The sequence below is a fragment of the Salvelinus namaycush genome, chromosome 35 (genome assembly GCF_016432855.1).
Source record: "Salvelinus namaycush isolate Seneca chromosome 35, SaNama_1.0, whole genome shotgun sequence".
NCBI lineage: Eukaryota > Metazoa > Chordata > Actinopteri > Salmoniformes > Salmonidae > Salvelinus > Salvelinus namaycush.
This window is the reverse complement of record NC_052341.1, coordinates 25,787,056-25,805,049: the sequence shown is the minus strand read 5'-3', so window position 1 is coordinate 25,805,049 and position 17,994 is coordinate 25,787,056. Positions and strand designations below refer to the sequence as shown.

The window sequence follows — 17,994 nt, the reverse complement described above, 5'->3', positions numbered from 1 at the left end:
CATTTTTTATGAAAAGCGTGCCCAAATTAAACTGCCTGCTACTCAGCCATAAAAGCTAGAATATGCATATAAATAGTAGATTTTGATAGAAAACACTCTGAAGTTTCTAAAACTGTTTGAATGATGTCTGTGAGTATAACAGAACTCATATGGCAGGCAAAAACCTGAGAAAAGATCCAACCAGGCAGTGGGAAATCTGAGGTTTGTAGTTTTTCAAGTCATTGCCTATGGAATATATGTCTATGGGGTCATATTGCACTTCCTAAGGCTTCCACTAGATGTCAACAGTCTTTAGAACCTTGTTTGATGCTGCTACTGTGAAGGAGGGGGGAATGGAAGCTGAATGAGTCAGAGGTCTGCCAGAGTGGCATGAGTTGATCACGCGCGCTCACGTGAGTTAGCTTGCGTTCCATTGCATTTCTACAGACAAAGAAATTCTCCGGTTGGAACATTATTGAAGATTTATGATAAAAACATCCTAAAGATTGATTCTATAAATCGTTTGACATGTTTCTATGAACTGTAATATGACTTTTCGTCTGAACTTTCGCCTGGTCTTGCCCGTGCCTCCTGAGTTTGGAATGTGTACTAAACGCGCAAACAAAAAGGAGGTATTTGGACATAAATGATGGTCTTCATTGAACAAATCAAACATTTATTGTGGAACTGGGATTCCTGGGAGTGCATTCTGATGAAGATCATCAAAGGTAAGTGAATATTTATTATGCTATTTCTGACTTCTGTTGACTCCACAACATGGCAGATATCTGTATGGCATGGTGTGCTTTTTCCGTAAAGTTTTTTTAAAATCTGACACAGCGGTTGCATTAAGGAGAAGTGGATCTAAAATTCCATGCATAACAGTTGTATCTTTTAGCAATGTTTATTATGAGTATTTCTGTAAATTGATGTGGCTCTCTGCAAAATCACTGGATGTTTTGGAACTACTGAACATAACGCGCCAATGTAAACTGAGATTTTTGGATATAAATATGAACTTTACCAAACAAAACATACATGTATTGTGTAACATGAAGTCCTATGAGTGTCATCTGATGAAGATCATCAAAGGTTAGTGATTCATTTTATCTCTCTTTCTGCTTTTTGTGACTCCTCTCTTTGGCTGGAAAATGGTTGTGTTTTTCTGTGACTTGGCTCTGACCTAACATAATCGTTTGGTGTGCTTTCGTCGTAAAGCCTTTTTGAAATCGGACACTGTGGCTGGATTTACAACAAGTGTATCTTTAAAATGGTGTAAAATACTTGTATGTTTGAATTTTAATGATGGGATTTCTGTTGTTTTGAATTTGGCTAGCGTCCCACATACCCTAGTGAGGTTTTAACACACTATAGTTTTGGCAAGACGGTTAGGACATCTACTAATCATTTTTCCAACAATTGTTTAGAGACAGATTATTTCACTTATCATTCACTGTATCACAATTCCAGTGGGTCAGAAGATTACATACACTAAGTTGACTGTGCCTTTAAACAGCTTGGGACATTCCAGAAAATGATGTCATGGCTTTAGAAGCTTCTGATAGGCTAATTGACATAATTTGAGTCAATTGGAGGTGTACCTGTGGATGTATTTCAAGGCCTACCTTCAAACTCAGTGCCTCTTTGCTTGACATCATGAGAAAATTAAAAGAATTCAGCCAAGACCTCAGAAAAAAATCTGTTTGAAAGTCTGGTTCATCCTTGGGAGCAATTTCCAAACGCCTGAAGGTACCACGTTCATCTGTACAAACAATAGTATGCAAGTATAAACACCATGGGACCACGCAGCTGTCATACCGCTCAGGAAGGAGAATCGTTATGTCTCCTAGAGATTAATGTACTTTGGTGCGAAAAGTGCAAATCAATCCCAGAACAACAGCAAAGGACCTTGTGAAGATGCTGGAGGAAACAGTTACAAAAGTATCTATATCCACAGTAAAACGAGTCCTATATCGACATAACCTGAAAGGCCGCTCAGCAAGGAAGAAGCCACTGTTCCAAAACCGCCATAAAAGAAGCCAGACTACAGTTTGCAACTGCATATGGGGACAAAGATCGTACTTTTTGGAGAAATGTCCTCTGCTCTGATGAAACAAAAATAGAACTGTTTGGCCATAATGACCATCGTTATGTTTGGAGGAAAAAGGGGGAGGCTTGCAAGCCGAAGAACACCATCCCAACCGTGAAGCACGGGGGTGGCAGCATCATGTTGTGGGGGTGCTTTGCTGCACGTGGGACTGGTGCACTTCACAAAATAGATGGCATCGTGGAAAATAGATGGAAAATTGGATATATTGAAGTAACATCTCAAGACATCAGTCAGGAAGTTAAAGTTTGGTCGCAAATGGGTCTTCCAAATGGACAATGACCCCAAGCATACTTCCAAAGTTGTGGCAAAATGGCTTAAGGACAATAAAGTCAAGGTATTGGAGTGTCCATCACAAAGCCCTGACCTGAATCCTATAGAACATTTGTGGGCAGAACTGAAAAAGCGTGTGCGAGCAAGGAGACCTACAAATCTGACTCAGTTACACCAGTTCTGTCAGGAGGAATGGGCCAAAATTCACCCAACGTATTGTGGGAAGCTTGTGGAAGGCTACCTGAAACGTTTGACCCAAGTTAAACAGTTTAAAGGCAATGCTACCAAATACTAATTGAGTGTATGTTAGCTTCTGACCTACTGGGAATGTGATGAAAGAAGTAAAAGCTGAAATAAATCATTCTCTCTACTATTATTCTGACATTTCACATTCTTAAAAAAAAGTGGTAATCCTAACTGACCTTAAACAGGGAATTTTTACTCTGATTAAATGTCAGGAATTGTAAAAAAATGAGTTTAAATGTATTTGGCTCAGGTGTATGTAAACTTCCGACTTCAACTGTAAGAAGGATGCTACCCACCCTCCACAGCTTGGCCTTCGCTCCAGATCAAAACTCCAAACCCATAACCTAATTATTACTAATTGCCTAATTACCTAAAGCAGAGATTACTGCTTTCAAGGTTTTCTTTTTCCAAGCTATACGGAGGGTGCTCTGGCAAACAAACAGCAGAGACCTGAGGACACCATTCCAACCTTTTTTTTATAATAAAGTGTATTACAATGATATATTTTACTTTATGGGGACTGAATGCTGAGTTAAGGCTCCCAGGCTTGCAAGGACAGACCAAATACAAATTAAATTAGCACTAAAGTGTGAAGTAAACAGTCTTTGGGCCCAACAAGTGCCATGAGTCTTTGAAGCGTCTTCTGAATCCCCCTCCTGCTGTTCAAAGACCATCACTGGCATTTTCTACAAGAAATCTGCCTCTAGAAATAAAAGCTTATCCCAAGTGGGTGTGACACCTACTCCCATTGCCTGCTGCACTGCTGCTTGGAATCCACCTGGCGATCTGTTTGCCGTCTGCCCTGCCCTGTCTCCCTCTGTCTGGTACAGGTACCTCCACCACACTCACCCCTCTCTCCCGAGCTTTCGCTCGCCTCCAGCACACACGCACTGTTGGGGCGAGTGACTCTGAACTTACAATGGCTAGCCCCAAGTCGTTATATATTAAATTTCTTTCTTGGGCATTTTGCGATTTGCCTCATGACCCCTGCATACTTTGTTGACTACAAACTTTCTTCACCCAACCATGGGACAGACTATGTTTGTTCCCACTCTCGGGACTCTATTGGTTACACAGACTTTTGGCCTCCCATCCTATTCTAACCACCTCTTGCAGGCTTTGTATTCATGTTATCTGATGAAATTGCTGTGTAATATGATCTTGTTGCCATCTATTGCACATTCAGATATCATAAATCAACACTGCAGAGCTCTCCCTGTACTCTGTCGTGCCTTGATTGTATTCCAGTTGATGATATCTGGAAATGTGCATTTACACCCTGGCCCACCTACTGTTGCTAGCCCCAATTCTGACTTGTGCTCTGATATCTGCTTCACTGATTTCTGATTTTGTAAAAGCCTGGGTTTTCTGTACGTTGACACTGGAAACGTATTACCTGAAATGGATCCATTGAAAGTATGGGTTCACAGCTCCTATCCAGATGTGTTGGTCATTACTGAGACGTGATTAAGGAAGAGTGTTTGAATACTGATGTTAACCTTTCTGGTTATAACCTATTTCGGCAAGACAGATCTTCCAAAGGTGGGGGAGTGGCAATCTTTACCAAGGATCACATTCAGTACTCGGTTGTCTCCACCAAGTCTGTCCCCAAACAATTTGATTTGCTGGTTTTAAGCACAAAACTTTCAAATAGCTCTTGTTGACTGTTGCTTAGTGCTATCGTCCTCCATCAGCATCGGTCTACGCTTGCTAAACAACTTTAATGAGCAAGCCTTCCTTCATGAACTGTGTAACGAGTGCACTGAGAGTCAGGAAGAAAGTTTAGGGAGTGAATGTTTGAAAAAATATATTTAACAATAAACACGTAACACAAACAACGCATCAACATGAAAACAGAGTCAATAACACCTGAGGAAAGAACCAAGGGGAGTGACAGTTCTAGGGAAGACAATCAAGGAGGTGATGGATTCCAGGTCAGTGTCATGAGGCGCAGGTGCGCGAGACAATGGTGACAGTTGTGCGGGATAATCAGCAGCCTGATGACCTAGAGGCCGAAGAGGGAGTATACGTGACAAACTGGCCTCTGTAAAATGGTATAGAATCAGCTTGAAGACGCTTGGACCTTCTTTTTTTATATTCTCAGTGGTATTGTTAACAAACACGCCCCCATAAAGAAAATGAGAATTTGAAAACAGGTTCAGCCCCTGGTGCGACCATGATCTTGCAGAGTTACTCCACTTCAAGAATTGCGTTTGGCGAATTGCTCGGCAAAAGGCTCAGGCTGACTGGCTATCGTTCAGGCAAATGAGAAATAAGTGTACTCAGGCTATCCGGAAGGCCAAAGTTAGTTACTTTATGGAGCAGTTCTCTCTCTGAGGGTCTAAGCCCAAGAAGTTCTGGAAAACGGTTAAAGACCTGGAGAATAAACCCTCCTATTCACAGCTGCCCATGTCCCTTAATGTTGACGATGTGTTTGTTACTGACAAGAAGCACGTGGCTGAGCTCTTTAATCACCCCTATTTAATCCTCAGGTACTTTAAAATGTAAATAAACTATAATATTTCATACGGAAAGAAGTATGTTCAATAGGAAAGCAAAATTAGTAAGCGTGCCCTATCCCTCGCGCGCCGAATGACTGATAACGTTCCGGTGCTCTCCTCACCAAAACTCCAAATTGTTGCTTGTTTTTCAAAAAACAAGCCTGAAACCTTGTATAAAGATGGTTGACATCTAGTGGAAGCCATAGCATTTGCAATCTGCGAGACGGAATTACATAGGACCCATAGCTTTCCATTGTAGGAGCCTGGGACCTAAAAAATAAAAAATCTCTGGTTGGTTTTTCTTCTGATTTTTTGCCTGCCATATCAATTATGTTCTAGTCTCAGACATTATTGTAACAGTTTTAGAAACCTCAACCTGTGTTCTATCCAATGCTACCAATTATATGCATATCCTGGCTTCTGGGCCTGAGTAACAGGCAGTTTACTTTGGGCACGTCAGTTAGCCAGAAATTCAGGAAACTAGGCCCTATCCCTAACAAGATTTATTAATTAAGTCAGGATTCCTATTTGACTCAGCCATGCCTCCTTGCCCATCCAGCATTCGCTCATCTCCCACCCCTTCTAATGTGACTATCCCTGATGCTTCTCCTTCTTTTTCCCCTGCCAGCTACAAAGTTTCTCCCTGCAGGCAGTCACTGAGTCCGAGGTGCTAAAGGAGCTCCTTAAACTTGACCCCCAAAAAACATCTGGGTCAGATGGTTTAGACCCTTTCTTCTTTAAGGTTGCCGCCCCTATAATCACCAAGCCTATCTCCAACCTTTTTAACCTGTCTCTCCTTTCTAGGGAGGTTCCCATTGCTTGGAAGGCAGCCACAGTTCAGCCTTTATATAAAGGGAGAGATCAAGCAGATCCTAACTGTTATAGGCCAATTTCTATTATGCCCTGTTTATCCAAAGTGTTGGAAAAACTTGTCAATAATGAACTGACTGGCTTTCTTGATGTCTATAGCATACTCTTGGGTCTGCAATCTGGTTTCCTCTCAGGTTATGGATGTGTCACTGCAACCTTAAAGGTCCTCAATGATGTCACCATTGCCCTTGATTCTAAGCAATATTGTGCTGCTATTTTTATTGACTTGGCAAAAGCTTTTGATATGGTAGACCATTCCATTATTGTGGGCCGGCTAAGGAGTATTGGTGTCTCCGAGGGGTCTTTGGCCTGGTTTGCTAACTACCTCTCTCAAAGAGTGCAGTGTATAAAGTCAGAAAATCTGTTGTCTCAGCCACTGCCTGTCACCAAGGGAGTACCCCAAGGCCCCTCCCCAGATTTTGTGTTAAATGCTCTACAAAAAAGCTTTCTTAATGTCCAACAAGCTTTCTCTACCCTTAACCTTGTTCTGAACACCTCCAAAACAAAGGTCATGTGGTTTGGTAAGAAGAATGACCCTCTTCCCACAGGTGTTATTACTACCTCTGAGGGTTCAGAGCTTGAGGCCTCATACAAGTAATTGGGAGTATGGCTAGACTGTGCACTGTCCTTCTCTCAGCACATATCAAAGCTGCAGGCTAAAGTTAAATCTAGACTTGGTTTCCTCTATCATAATCGCTCCTTTTTCACCCCAGCTGCCAAACTAACCCTGATTCAGATGACCATCGTACCCATGCTAGATTACGGCAACATAATTTATAGATTGGCAGGTAAGGGTGCTCTCGAGCGGCTAGATGTTCTTTACCATTCGGCCATCAGATTTACCACCAATGCTCCTTATAGGACACATCACTGCACTCTATACTCCTCTGTAAACTGGTTATCTTTGTATACCTGTCGTAAGACCCACTGGTTGATGCTTATTTATAAAACCCTCTTAGGCCTCACTCCCTTCCTATCTGAGGTATATACTGCAGCCTTCATCCTCCACATACAACACCCGTTCTGCCAGTCACATTCTGTTAAAGGTCCCCAGAGCACACACATCCCTGGGTTGCTCCTATTTTCAGTTCGCTGCAGCTATCAACTGGAACGAGCTGCAACAAACACTCAAACTGGACAGTTTTATCTCAATCGCTTCATTCGAAGACTCAATCATGGACACTCTTACTGACAGTTGTGGCTGCTTTGTGTGATGTATTGTTGTCTCGACCTTCTTGACCTTTGTGCTGTTGACTGTGCCCAATAATGTTTGTACCGTGTTTTGTGCTGCTACCATGATGTGTTGCTACCTGCCCTGCAGGAGGCCTTTTGCCTTTTGGTAGGCTGTCATTGTAAAGAAGCATATGTTCTTAACTGACTTGCCTATTTTTATTTTTATAAAGTGAATTTGTCTCCCAGTGTCTGGTGGAAAGCAGTTTGCCTGTGTTAAGCTCTATTCCGTTTCTTTTTACCCTAAAACCTCCCTAGTCCTTGCCAATGACAAGCATACCCATAACATGAAGCAGCCACCACCATGTTTGAAAATATGAAGAGTGGTACTCTGCGATGTGTTGTATTTACCCCAAACATAACGTTTCTTTTCAGGACATAAAGATCATTTCTTTGCCACATTGTTTTTGCATGTTTTGTTTCTATTTTGTACAGGCTTCCTTTAATTCACTCCATTGTTTAGGTTAGTATTGTGGAGTAACTACTATGTCGTTGATCCATCCTCAGTTTTCTCCCATCACAGCCATTAAACCCTGTCATTGTTTTAAAGTCACCATTGGCCTCATGGTGAAATCCCTGAGCGGTTTCCTTCCTCTCCGGCAACTGAGTTAGGAAAGAAGCCTGCATCTTTGTAGCGACTGGGTATATTGATACACCATCCAAAGTGTAACCAATATTTTCCCCATGCTCAAAGGGATATTCAATGTCTGCTTTTTTTTCTCCCTGGAGTTTGTGATTGAATCTGTGTTTGAAATGCACTGCTCAACTGAGGGACCATTGTATGTGTGGGGTACAAAGATGAGGTAGTCATAACAACATTATGTTAAACACTATTATTGCACACAGAGTGATTCTATGCAACTTATGTGACTTGATCGGCAAATATATACTCCTGAACTTATTTAGGCTTGCCATAACAAAGGGGTTGAATACTTATTGACTCAATACATTTTAGCTTTTCATTTTGAATGAACTTGTAAAACATAATTCCACATTGACATTATGGAGCATTGTGTGTGACACAAAATCTCAATTCACTTCATTTTAAATTCAGGCTGTAACACAATGTGGAAAAAGTAGAGGCACTGCACATTATTGTTATCTGTTAACATGTCACATAGTTTATTATTTTCATCAAGACCGTTACAATTTACATTTTGGCTGATGCATGATGCAAAATCACTGCCATTTAAAAAAAAATACATAGCAACTGACGATGCCATATTTTCCAACCCATACAGCCCCTTGAATAGCAGGATTTGTCGTGTATTTATCCACACCAAGGTAAAATCAGCATTTACACAAGTCAATTATAATTTCTGTGCCCCCATACTCCTGTAGCATAAGTACAAATACGGTATGTAGCACCAATGAATCAAACATTTTAATGGTAGCCACCCATGGATTTGTACGTTGCAATGATGGCACCAAGGGCACAATTCGCATAGTTAGATATGTACTTAACAGACACATTGTGATCCACAAAGTCTTTGATAATCAATCCCATATACTTGTACTCACTGATCATATCTATTGTGGTCTGGACCACAGCAGTGTTCTGGTCACAGCTGAATTCCAATAGTGTACTACCTTAGTTTTGTTCACATTGATATTCAGATTCCATTGTCCACACCAGTTAAAAACAATATATAACATTTATTGAAGCTTATCTTCACTTTCAGAGATCAGTACAATGTAATTTGCATATAAAAGAAGAGACACTACGATTTATGACTGGAGAGATGGAGTTGGAAGCTCCAGGGAAAGAAGCCTGGGTGATAAATGGAGCCCCAGTAGGGTTAAGCGAGGACAGGTTCTTAACAGGGATCACTGGGTCCTCTGGGGCTCTGCTTAGGGTCACAATCCATTGGATTACCTGGATCAGCCTCTCTCAGATCTACAGCCCTGAGTGTGTTTAATCCACTTTCATGTACTCTTTCTCTCTCTCTCTCTCTCTCTCTCTCTCTCTCTCTCTCTCTCTCTTTCTTCCTCCCTCCCTCCCTCCCTCTCCCACTCTCTCTCTCCTCCTGCCCCCCCCCCCCCCCGCAGGTGGGTACATTAGAGCGGGGTATCCTCCAGGTGCGTTACCCGGTGTGGCCTCGCTATGGCAGTTTTCTGGAGACAGTATCAGATGACCGCCACCTGACGGTAGCCACTCTGGAGGAGAGGCCCTTCGTCATCGTAGAAAATGTGGACCCCGACACGGGCACCTGCGTACGCAACACCGTGCCTTGCCGACGCCAGTCCAACCGCACCGAGAGGTACGCACGCACGCACCAACAACAACATGCAAATTGCAAATGTATACAGATGCCTGCACATACAGCTGAAGACGGAAGTTTACATACACTTAGGTTGGAGTCATTAAAACTCGTTTTTCAGCCACTCCACAAATTTCTTGTTAACAAACTATAGTTTTGACAAGTCGGTTAGGACATCTACTTTGTGCATGACACAAGTCATTTTTCCAACAATTGTTTACAGACAGATTATTTCACTTATAATTCACTGTATCACAATTCCAGTGGGTCAGAAGTTTACATACACTAAGTTGACTGTGCCTTTAAACAGCTTGGAAAATTCCAGAAAATGATGTCATGGCTTTAGAAGCTTCTGATAGGCTAATTGACATAATTTGAGTCAATTGGAGGTGTACCTGTGGAGGCTGGCATAAACAGATACAAAAGTATCTATATCCACAGTAAAATGAGTCCTATATCGAATAACCTGAAAGGCTGCTCAGCAAGGAAGAAGCCACTGCTCCAAAGCCGCCATAAAAAAGCCAGACTACGGTTTGCAACTGCACATGTGGACAAAGATCGTACTTTTTGGAGAAATGTCTTCTGGTCTGATGAAACAAAAATAGAACTGTTTGGCCATAACGACCATCGTTATGTTTGGAGGAAAAAGAGGGATGCTTGCAAGCCGAAGAACACCATCCCAACCGTGAAGCGCGGGGGTGGTAGCATCATGTTATGGGGGTGCTTTGCTGTACGAGGGACTGATGCACTTCACAAAATAGATGTCATCATGAGGGAGGAATATTATTTGGATATATTGAAGCAACATCTCAAGACATCAGTCAGGAAGTTAAGTTTGGTCACAAATGGATCTTCCAAATGGACAATGACCCCAAGCATACTTCCAAAGTTGTGGCAAAATGGCTTAAGGACAACAAAGTCAAGGTATTGGAGTGGCCATCACAAAGTCCTGACCTCAATCCTATAGAAAAGTTGTGGGCAGAAATGAAAAAGCATGTGCGAGCAAGGAGGCATACAAACCTGACTCAGTTACACCAGCTCTGTCAGGAGGAATGGGCCAAAATTCACCCAACTTACAACTGACCCACTGGGAATGTGATGAAAGAAATAAGCTGAAATGTATCACTCTCTCTACTATTATTCTGACATTTCACATTCTAAATATAAAGTGGTGATCCTAACTGACCTGCGACAGATCATTTTTATTTGGATTAAATGTCAGGAATTGTGAAAAACTGAGTTTAAATGTATTTGGTAAAGGTGTGTCTGGTAAACACATACTGGAAGCTAGTTTTTGAGACCAGAATACTTTTATACATTTAAATCACACATTATACACTATGTTGGGCTGTTGTCAGAGCACATAGGAGCTGTGTGATCCTTCAAGCTGTATCAAACCATGTGCATGAACACACCTGGAGTGAAACGGATTACTAATAGGAGCCAACCCATAACACAACAATGACACACCAGGGGCCAACCATTTACACACTTGTTACATACATGCTGTACATCCCTTAGACATTCACACGAGTCAGCACATCAATTATAGACCTAGTATATTAATAGTGGAGAGATGTGTGGGGAGAGTAGTTGAGCGCGATGGCACATTGATTGGCTGTAAAGAAGATTTATCTGCCAACGCTGGCATATATATCATGGTACTGTAGGATAGAAATCACACAACCCTCTCTCTCTTTCTCTTTCACCTGGTTTAACACTTTATTGGCATGAATGGGTGGCTGTCACTGTCGCCAAAGCAATGTATATGAAGTATTACATAAATTAACAATGTGTTTGAGCAACAATAATAATATATAGGAAAATAATAAACAAAACATTTAACAAACAGCAACAATTGAGAAATACAGTGGGGCAAAAAAGTATTTATTCAGCCACCAATTGTGCAAGTTCTCCCACTTAAAAAGATGAGAGAGGCCTGCAATTTTCATCATAGGTACATTTCAACTATGACAGACAAAATTAGAAATTGAGAAAAAAAAATCCTGCAGTGCCAGACGTGTCCCCCTGCTTAAGCCAGTACATGTCCAGGCCCGTCTGAAGTTTGCTAGAGAGCATTTGGATGATCCAGAAGAAGATTGGGAGAATGTCATATGGTCAGATGAAACCAAAATATAACTTTTTGGTAAAAACTCAACTCGTCGTGTTTTGAGGACAAAGAATGCTGAGTTGCATCCAAAGAACACCATACCTACTGTGAAGCATGGGGGTGGAAACATCATGCTTTGGGGCTGTTTTTCTGCAAAGGGACCAGGACGACTGATCCGTGTAAAGGAAAGAATGAATGGGGCCATGTATTGTGAGATTTTGAGTGAAAACCTCCTTCCATCAGCAAGGGCATTGAGGATGAAATGTGGCTGGGTCTTTCAGCATGACAATGATCCCAAACACACCGCCCGGGCAACGAAGGAGTGGCTTCGTAAGAAGCATTTCAAGGTCCTGGAGTGGCCTAGCCAGTCTCCAGATCTCAACCCCATAGAAAATCTTTGGAGGAAGTTGAAAGTCCGTATTGCCCAGCAACAGCCCCAAAACATCACTGCTCTAGAGGAGATCTGCATGGAGGAATGGGCCAAAATACCAGCAACAGTGTGTGAAAACCTTGTGAAGACTTACAGAAAACGTTTGACCTCTGTCATTGCCAACAAAGGGTATATAACAAAGTATTGAGATAAACTTTTGTTATTGACCAAATACTTATTTTCCACCATAATTTGCAAATTCATAAAAAATCTGATTTTCTGGATTTTTTTTTCTCATTTTGTCTGTCATAGTTGAAGTGTACCTATGATGAAAATTACAGGCCTCTCTCATCTTTTTAAGTGGGAGAACTTGCACAATTGGTGGCTGACTAAATACTTTTTTGCCCCAAAACTCCTCTCTTTGGACAGCGGCTGGTCTCATTGGCAAGATAACTGAACTCCAATAAGTGAGAGTAGTGTAAACAGGTTGGTTTGTTCGGCAACAAAACCGATGCATGCTCAACTATGGGGCAAAACAGACAGAGTTGGCTTAGATTGTTGACATGTAAACTACATTTAGTCTCAAATGTTTGAAAACAAATACATTTGCACAATGAGCACTTGTGTCAAATACATCATTATACTGTAGTTGCTAGCAAATTTGAGCCATATTAGCATAGATGTGACATCAGTAAAAACACTTCAAGTCAAGACATGGTATCAAGAACAAGATGAAACTATCTGAAACGAGCCACCTACGATTCCCCACATGGCAGCCTCTTGTCATTGTTGCTATCTGGCCATCCCGAATCACAACACACAGACTTCTGCCCCATTGAAGCATGTGCACCGTTTTCGTGAAGTTGTCAGCTAACCCTTCTTTAAGGCACAGTCAAAAGCACTCTCTCTTCTAACTGACTGTGGGCTAGCCGCAAGAGTGATGCTATTGGTGTGTGATTCTACATGCTGGATGATGCTTTGTCCGACATGCTGTATGATGCTTCGTCTGGGTAGAATCCTAACTTGTCTACGTGTGGGTATCTGATTGTAATGTAGTCGCCGTGTACCTGCGAGCAGTTCTGGTTTGGGGACGCCCAGAGTGCACGAGAGTTGTATTGCAATGGCAAAATATTCAAATGCAGCACTTCAGACCTCAGTTGAGTTATGTAGAAGCGTTGGGACAATTGCAACAACTGATGGCCACTAGATTATTACCAGCTCTCGTTGAACTATCGATACGAGCTAAAACCACCAGCACAACAACCATCGTCCACCACCGTTAAACATCTGCATAATGCGGATTTCGGGGTTATCTTTTAGTCCTGATTGCAACCAACATTTCTCAAGACTATTTTGTTCTCTGGTGGGTATTATCACGGGAAACATTTTAATCTTGCTAGTTGAGCAGACTAAGAGTGATGTGTCTATTTGACGACTGATACAAAGTATTTCCTTTTCTACCACGACAAATCTACTGTGGCAATTTTCCCGACACGTTGTATGAATGGAAAAATTATGTTAAAGGTGTAGCCTACTCTCAATTCTTTTGTTTGTTTCCAATTTATGCTCTCCATTTAATGCAACTGTCTTTAAAAGAAAATTGTCTGATATGGTCATATCTTATCAAGATTGAGGGTAAAATATCCTTGGACAGTCCATATTAGAAATTTGCAACCATATCAGGTAAATCATGATTGAGTTAAATAATCAATATTTTTTTATCAAATGAAAATGTAATCATTTATGTTATATATTGAAAGGCAATTATTATTTTATTTTGCCATTTAAGGTGAAGCTTTTGAATGAAATGAGGGCTACTGCTTCTATATTCTTATACTCAAATAAGTCTCTCTTCTTTTTTTTTTTTTACATCCATCAGCCTTGATTTCTGATGCTTCTGATAGGTTGATATTTCATTCGGGGCGGTAGTAGAGAATCTAGACCAGCTATCTGGTATTATAATCACTTGACATGGTAACAACGAGAGATCAACTGATGTGCCGTTTTATCCTTGTGCATTTCTTGTCGCGATCAAGCTTAGTCATCTCCCATTTGTAGCGTTTTAAGAAATCCAACGTTAACCTGCAGGAGTGCGTTACATTCTGCTTGTTGGTTGCAATCGAGCCATAGGTATTAGCATCACATACCTAAGGGTACACCACTGGCAATCTCCCCACTGAAACATATATTCTCAATCTTCCTTCCTCATTATTTCTTTCTCCACCATTCTCTATCTTCCTTCCTCATAGCAAAGGAAGTTTTTTTTTGTGTTATAGCTTTAGATTTCCTCCCTCTGTTCACTTTGTTTCACACTGCTGTAGTTTCAGGGAAGAACCCTGGAGCAACAGAGCCATCGCTAATCCTCAGGTGTGTCTGTGTGTGTGTGTGTGTGTGTGTAGGGTTGGGGGAGATAGAGGAAGCAGTTGTGTAGCATCCACACACACACACACACACACACACACACACACACACACACACACACACACACACACACACACACACACACACACACACACACACACACACACACACACACACACACACACACACACACACACACACACACACACACACACACATATATATATTAGAACACCCTAACTCAGAGCTCTTAACCTGCAGCGTTTAGCCCAGGCAGCTGGTGAGATGAGGGAGACGGGGACAGACCTGTTTACTCTAGGTCAAACAACAACAACCATCCCCTCGCTTTCATCCCTCTCTCTCTGTCCTCCCCCTCTACCTACACATCATTAGACAGTGGGGTCGAGGGCAGGCTGGAGGTGACGGATCATCACCGCTCTGTGTGTGTGTGTGTCAGTGTTCCTCCAAACACCCTAATGGCCTGTGTTTAGAGTCTGTCTCCGGCCCTCAGACATCCAAGGTTTCAGACTGGACTAAGTGTGTGTGTGTGTGCCTGCCTGCCCCTCTGCCTGCGTGCGTGCATCTCTGTCTCTGTTTGTGTGTATGCGCACGCTTGTTTGCATGTTTGTGTGTGTGTGTGTCTGGGGGATACCGATTTACTGTTGTCTTTCCTGTCTGCAGACCAGGTCCTTGATTCCCAGTCATTAGTACAGAGTACAGTTTGCTCTTTGCTCTGCTATGATGCTGTTTAGCTTATTGATCTGATATGTCTCACATCTCCAGCCATCAGGACTCACTGTGCTACTGCTGTTTAGGAGGTCAATAATAGGACCTATTAGGTCAATTAGGAGTTGTTCTTCTTTCTCCAAAAACGTATCATGCTTCACCTACGTTCTTTCTCTCTCTCTCTCTCTGTGTGTGTGGGTCTATCTCTGCAATATCTCAGGTCACTGAAGAATTTACTAAGCTCTCTGTTCCTCCTCTCCCTGCAGTATTGTGGGCCACTCGGAGCCCTACACCAAGCTGTGCTGTAAGGGGTTCTGTATAGACATTCTGAAGAAGCTGTCTCGCACCATTAAGTTCTCCTACGACCTCTACCTGGTCACTAACGGGAAACATGGAAAGATGATCAGTGGTATCTGGAACGGCATGATCGGAGAGGTGAGAGGAACACTAATGCCAAACCCCATATCAAACCCTAGTCCATGGGGATCTGAGAGTAATCCATAGGTGTAAGCAATGGGGTAAAAGCTCCACTTGCATTCTGATAACACACTTGATTACACTTATCAAGGCTTTCATGATCCGTTGATTAGTGTAATCAAGCGTGTTAGTGCTGGCCTGGGACAAAAGCCTGCACACCCAGTAGTTTTCCAGGACCAGGAGTGCAGAACATTACAGGAGATGTCTGTGCTAGGGCAGAGGTGGTGGGTAGCATAGAGGCTCGAGAGGTGTACCAGTAGCTGGAATGCTGCTGTTTCAAATCCCAGAACGATAACAATTGGAATATGAACTAGCTTCTCCATAAATAGCTACAGTGCTCCTACTCCTAACTATGTGCTGTGTGTTCCTTGGGAGCAGGAGAGAACAAGAGGCAGTGGTCAGTGGCAGTGGTAACCTGGGTAGGTGTACAGTAGCGCTGCCTATCTCTTTGATGGTGCATTTTAACTAGGCAATGGTGTATGAGGACATGCACATATGGTGCTGAAGATGCAAAACACACACATCAAACACAGTTGCACCCTAAGGCGTACGCCTAAACAGGTGTTCCTCATGAGAACATCACTGCCTGCATTCCTCTGCCCAGAGGCTCAATACTTTGTATGTGTTTGATATATTTTGAGGTAATTCTAGAGAAAAATACCATATTGTGCAATACTTATATACAGCGCATTCGGAAACTATTCAGACCCCTTGACTTTTTCCACATTTTGTTACATTACAGCCTTCTTCTGAAATGGATTCAATCGTTTTTCCCCCTCAATCTACACACATTACCCCATAATTAGTTTCTCTGCAGATCCTCTCAAGCTCTGTTAGGTTGGATGGGGAGCATCACTGCACAGCTATTTTCAGGTCTCTGCAGAGATGTTCAATCTTGGTTCAAGTCCGGGGTCTGGCTGGGCCACTTAAGGAAATTCAGAGACTTGTCCCCAAGCCAGTCCTGCGTTCTGTTGGCTGTGTGCTTAGGGTTGTTGTCCCATTGGAAGGTGAACCTTCGCCCCAGTTTGAGGTCCTGAGCGCTCTGGGGCAGGTTTTCATCAAGGAACTCTTTGTACATTGCTCCAATCATCTTTCCCTCGATCCTAACTAGTCTCCCAGTCCCTGCCACTGAAAAACATCCCCACAGCATGATGCTGCCACCACCACGCTTCACTGTAGGGATAGTACCAGGTTTCCTCCAGAGGTGACGCTTGGCAATCAGGAAAAGAGTTCAATCTTGGTTTCATCAGACCAGAGAATCTTGTTTCTCATTGTCTGAGAGTCCTTTACAGTAGGTGCCTTTTGGCAAACTCCAAGCGGGCTGTTATGTGCCTTTTACTGAGGAGTGGCTTCTGTCTGGCCACTCTACCATAAAGGCCTGATTGGTAGAGTGCTGCAGAGATGGTTGTCCCTCTGGAAGGTTCTCCCATCTCCACAGAGGAACTCTGGAGCTCTGTCAGAGTCACCATCAGGTTCTTGGCCACCTCCCCGACCAAGGCCCTTCTTCCCCGATTGCTCAGTTTGGCCGGGCGGCCAGCTCTAGGAAGAGTCTTGGTGGTTCCAAACTAATTCCATTTAAGAATCATGGAGGCCACCGTTTTCTAGGGGACCTTCAATGCTGCAGAAATGTTTTGGTACCCTTCCCCAGATCTGTGCCTAGATACAATCCTGTCTCAGAGCTCTGCTGACAATTCCTTCGACCTTATGGTTTGGTTTTTCCTCTGACTGTCCACTGTGGGACCTTATATAGTCAAGTGTGTGCCTTTCCAAATCATGTCCAATCAATTGAATTTACCAAAGGTGGACTCCAATCAAGTTGTAGAATCATCTCATGGAGGATAAATGGGAACAGGATGCACCTGAGCTCAATTTCGAGTCTCATAGCAAAGGGTCTGAATACTTATGTAAATAAGGTATTTCTGTTTTATTTTATTTTTATAAATTAGCCAACATTTCTATAAACCAGTTTTCACTTTGTCATTATGGGGTATTGTGTGTAGATAGATGAGGACATTTTTTATTTAATACATTTTAGAATAAGGCTGTAACGTAACAAAATGTGAAAAAGTGAACGGGTCTTAACTTTCTGAATGCACTGTACGTTAGCAGTGGGATTATGTACAGGAAATCAGTTGTATAATGTAAAGATGTACATGCATCAACCGGCCACTCTCTTTTCCTCACCCTCTCCTCTCCCAGGTGTTCTATAGGAAAGCAGACATGGCCATAGGTTCTCTCACCATAAATGAGGAGCGTTCTGAGATCATCGACTTCTCCGTGCCCTTCGTTGAGACGGGCATCAGCGTCATGGTTGCCCGTAGCAATGGGACTGTCTCCCCCTCCGCCTTCCTTGGTGAGAGAGTAGGATTGATTAATTGATTGACTTTAGATAATGTAAATAGAATTTGATCTGAGGTCAGTTTAGTTTAATTACTTCAATAGCTATCATTAGGATATGGGGAGGAAAAGATAATCCTAGATGT

The 17,994-nt window shown here is 42.4% G+C and overlaps 1 protein-coding gene across 1 annotated transcript in view; it reads left to right on the top strand.

Moving 5' to 3' along the window:
- The window catches only part of LOC120029657 (glutamate receptor ionotropic, NMDA 2C-like), a 121,201-nt gene that overhangs the window by 81,314 nt on the left and 21,893 nt on the right, over window positions 1-17,994 (top strand). Inside the window, exons 10-12 of the mRNA XM_038974939.1 lie at window positions 9,256-9,467; window positions 15,301-15,469; window positions 17,711-17,864. Coding sequence (XP_038830867.1) covers window positions 9,256-9,467; window positions 15,301-15,469; window positions 17,711-17,864 — 535 coding nt within the window. The remainder of the gene's footprint in view (window positions 1-9,255; window positions 9,468-15,300; window positions 15,470-17,710; window positions 17,865-17,994) is intronic.